Source organism: Gekko japonicus, unplaced genomic scaffold (genome assembly GCF_001447785.1).
Source record: "Gekko japonicus isolate JY-2015 unplaced genomic scaffold, Gekko_japonicus_V1.1 scaffold896, whole genome shotgun sequence".
NCBI lineage: Eukaryota > Metazoa > Chordata > Lepidosauria > Squamata > Gekkonidae > Gekko > Gekko japonicus.
Window position 1 is genome coordinate 256,670 of NW_015162504.1, and position 4,342 is coordinate 261,011.

Consider the following 4,342-nt stretch of genomic DNA (forward strand, 5'->3'; position numbering starts at 1 on the left):
CTAAGATTTAAAGACCAAAAGCCAGCCACAAAATAACTGAAAGTATAATCCTAACAATGAAAGAACAATTTGGTTTCCAAACTTGCAATGAAATGCCCTTTAAAAAAGGACAGCTTTGAAATGTTCCCAACATGGAAAAAGGAAGACGTCCTGTCCTGGATAGCTCGGGCAAGCCTGATCTCATCAGATCTTGGAAGCTAAGCAGGGCCGACCCTGGCAAGTCCTTGGAAGGGAGACCTCCAAGGAATTCCAGGGCTGGGATGCAGAAGCAGGCAATAGTAAGCCACCTCTCTGAAACACCCACACCCCACTAGGGGTCGCCAGAAGTCAACCATGACTTCCAGGCGCACACCCATACCCCAAATACTCACGAAAAGGTGGGGGGGAGAGAAGAAAGCTGGACCTCCTATGGAAACATCTCCACTGCACCGTGCCCTAAGATTAGCTCTGTGCTCTTTTGCACAATTCCCCTCTTTTTTAGGAAGGGTAGATCACACCAGTCAGGCCTACAGCCTGATGCATGGAGCTCTCGCGTCAGATGCAACTTTATTTCAGGGGTCCCCCACCTTGTTGAGCCTTTGGGCACTTTTGGGATGTTGAGGAAAATATAAGGAGTACTACCATACAGTGGTTTTTCCGTGGGGGAGGATTACAAAAGATTGAGAGGTCCCAAGTCAAGCATCCTCCTCCGATGGAGGCAGCTGTTTTTGAAAGGGCACTCCCTGAAGACCCAAAGGTGATACTTCCTGGGTTCTTCTGAAACATCTCCTGCTACAATGAAGTGGAGGGAAGCGGGGACTGACTCTCTGCTTTGTGGAAGAGGTGTTCTGGGGAGAAAGCAAGTGGGCATAAGGAAATACTTTGGGGAACACCATGACCATGGCACCCGTGAGCAACACACTGGGGCTCATTGCTTTTTTTGTGCAACGAAAAGAGACAATGTGTTCGCTTTTCCACCTCTTGAAGAGGATCCATAAAGGTCTGAACAAAGCCAGAGAGTATTCATTATCCTCCAAGCATATATAACCTAAGATATAGAAGGATTTCAGACAGCCTATCCTATTTCAGGAACTGGTTACTAATGGTTTTTTCCCCTGTCATTTCAGACAGACCCATTTTAGTAACCGGCTGTTAATGGAATATATTTACCTGTTCATACAATGCCGGTTGTCTCCTGCTTGGGAAGCGTGCCTGAGGCATTGTCGACGAAAACGGCTTTCCTCAGGTCTTCAATCCCTTATTCCAGATTTGAATCGCTACAGTGGGCGGTGTGAAATGCCCCTATGTAGCACTTCCTCCAGTTACAGATTTTTCGTGCCCTTTCCCCCCAATCTCTCTCTCCTTTTTTAATGTTCTATTGGGAATGCTGTGATGCTGTAACAGGACGTCACATCAGCGTCATAGTGCTCCCAATGGAATGTTAACAAAGAAACCCTCTCAGGGAGATCATGTGCACAGAGGAAAATGGCGGGAAAAGAAAGTGGCACAGTTTGAAATGGCCACAGCGCTTCAGAGATGGCTCCTTACCGGAAGGGAAATGCTGTGTGAAACAGCCATCCCTGTACCGGTTTCTTCCATGATGGGCCAATAATGGAAACCGTGCTGTTTGAAAAGGTAATATGAAATCAACCATACATTTGAATATTCCTGATCATACCAAGAGTGACTATCATTGCAATTATAAGCAGACTTGCACCTTTCTAAATCCACTGAATTCACTGGATTTAAAGAAATGTAAATCTGCCTAGGAATGCACTGTATATTTCCATGCTGGTCCACATTTGTCTTTAAAGCCAAAGGGAAACTGGGAATAAATGTTCAGAGCATGCTTAGAGTTCATAATACCTATTTTTATTTTGCAGTGGATTGGTCTCCAGTAAAAGCAATGAGTCTGTTATGTCTGAAGCTTCAAACCAGACAAGTGGCTACCAGTCAGGATATCATTCGGATGATATGGACACCACGGTTTACTCTGGCGAAGAAACGGAACTCTTACCTACAAGGGAAGACCTTTCTCAGACTCCTGGTGTGCTGGTCTATGGCCCTGAGATACCTCCTGTTTAAGAAGGGGGGGGAGATAAATAACAACAGAACTTCACACTGAACATTGCCTTTTTCTTAAACCAGTGGTATTCGATGCCCACAACATCTATAGTCACAGGATTAGAAAAAGTATGTGTTTCTCTACATCTTCTTTGATAAGAAGGACAACAAGTGCTCCATGGACTACTGGAACCAAAGTCAGTGTTTAAGCTTAAATTAAGATCCCCAAGTGCTGTATCTGATGAAGGGGCTTTGACTTTCGAAAACGTATACCCTGAAAAATCTTATTGGTCTCTTAAGGTGCTACTAGCCTGGAATCTAGCTCTTCTGTTGCAGACCAACAGGGATACCCTCCTGAATCCAAGCACCGTATTTCATACAAATATACCTGCTTAGATTATTCCAAGCATTATTTCAAATTGTTAAGACACTGAGACGTACATGAAATGTTAGTTTTGACACCACATGTCTGTGCAATTGCATGAAGATGGATTAGCATTCAGTCACAATCATCTGGGTTTTCTATTTTTACCACAAATGAACTTATAACAGTGCCTTTGTTCTCCTTGGGCATCGCCCTTCAAGAAGACAATCCTAAAAACATTTTCCTGGGTGTAAGCCCCATTGAAGAGGGTCGAGGAGGATTGTAAGCAGACCTGATTAGGATGTGACTCTGTATACCTCTTCCATCAAAGGAACCTGTGGTCTAAATCTCCATGACAATACTGCTGAAACTGTGATGGCTGACAAGAGTGATTATTCTCCTTTCAGAAGGAGGTTGTTTTTGACTGTGTGGGCCTTGATCAGCTGAGACTCTTTAGAGGAACATTTTCTGCAGAAGTATTCTTGGCTTTGTCAGTACATACAAAATCTGCTAAATAATCCAGGAATTTTACCTCAGGTGTTGGTGGCCTTTGCCTCAGTTGACAAACAAAATGGATCCCAACATATCTAGGAAGTAATCCAGCAAAGAAATCTAGTCATTAAATCCATGTGTATCAATAGCATGTTACTCAACTAGCTGCTCAGATTTTGAATGATACTTTGAAGGATAAGAATTGTTAGACAGTTTGGAGGCCCGATGTTCTAAAAATGTATTATGTATATTACAAGACCCTTTTTTTAAAATGAAACTGTAGAGCTATTGTGACCAGTGTTACTTTGTATTTTTGGTTTTTAGTCATGTTTTTGTACTATAATATTCAAGTGCTGGGAACCTACGAATCGTCGGGAAAAATGGCAGAACAGTATTTATAGTCTGGTTTTGTAGAAAGAAATGTAATATATTAAAAATAAATATATATTATATATTATGACAAATGTACCAGGTACGTTTTATGTCTATAGTGTCCTAAAAAAATATTCTTTGTTGCTGTAGGGCTGGTTCACATCACACGCAGCAGACCAGTTTTCTGCTTCCTCACTGAATGCCATAAAATCTAAAGGGAAATGCACATTGGTGAACTGGTGCTTCCCAGAGGTCTGTAAACTGAGGCACATTTTCTTGTCTGCATTACAATGGAAGACATGCTTCTTTCTTACACCAGGAAGATTTTCTTTTGGAGTCTGAATGGCTGTGAATTGCCCACCCACAGAGAGGGCCACCCTGTCACTGCAGGACTGCAAACTCTGGCCCTGCCTCTTCAAATTGGGCCATGGGGTGTGTGTGGAATCATTCAGAGGCTCCACTGAGCATGAGAGTACTCCCAAGCATGTGTACTTAGCTCTATTCAATAGGGTTTACTCTCAGGTAAGTGGCTTTAGGATTGCACGGCATGTACTCCAGTCACCCCAGTGGAAACTAGGGTTCCCAAGTACTTACCATGATCCGATGGGGGACACAGATAATTCCTGCAGGGACAACAGATGCACCACACCATGCTGTTGCCAGGAAGTGACACCAGGCAGCGCTCTGGCAATGGGCTCAGTCCCATTGCCAGAGCGTCGCCCAGCGTCACTTCCTGGCGATGGCATGGTGTGTTACAAGGAGGAATGGTCCGGCCGGGGAGCATGTTTCCCCCGCCGGATCACGGCAAGTACTTGGGAACCCTAGTGGAGACATATGCCTGTGGTAGCTGCTGACAGTACAAACTGATTTACATGGAGGAAGGAAGGACAGCAGAAGCATAGAAGGCAATTTCTTGTTGCCCACCGTCACTTGCCTTGCAGCATAATTACTGCTGTAAAGGTAATGATACATGCAGCATACTCATCAGGGAGCCACGATTGGTTCTGGCTCCATGGCGTGTAGGTCCTTTGCCAGATTTACAGGCAGCGATCTCTCTTTCAAACACTGCTG

The 4,342-nt window shown here is 44.1% G+C and overlaps 1 protein-coding gene across 1 annotated transcript in view; it reads left to right on the forward strand.

Moving 5' to 3' along the window:
* The window catches only part of KDR (kinase insert domain receptor), a 68,298-nt gene extending 65,030 nt beyond the window's left edge, over positions 1–3,268 (forward strand). Inside the window, exon 28 of the mRNA XM_015406116.1 lies at positions 1,863–3,268. Coding sequence (XP_015261602.1) covers positions 1,863–2,064 — 202 coding nt within the window. The 3' untranslated portion in view covers positions 2,065–3,268. The remainder of the gene's footprint in view (positions 1–1,862) is intronic.
* Positions 3,269–4,342: the final 1,074 nt, after the last annotated feature.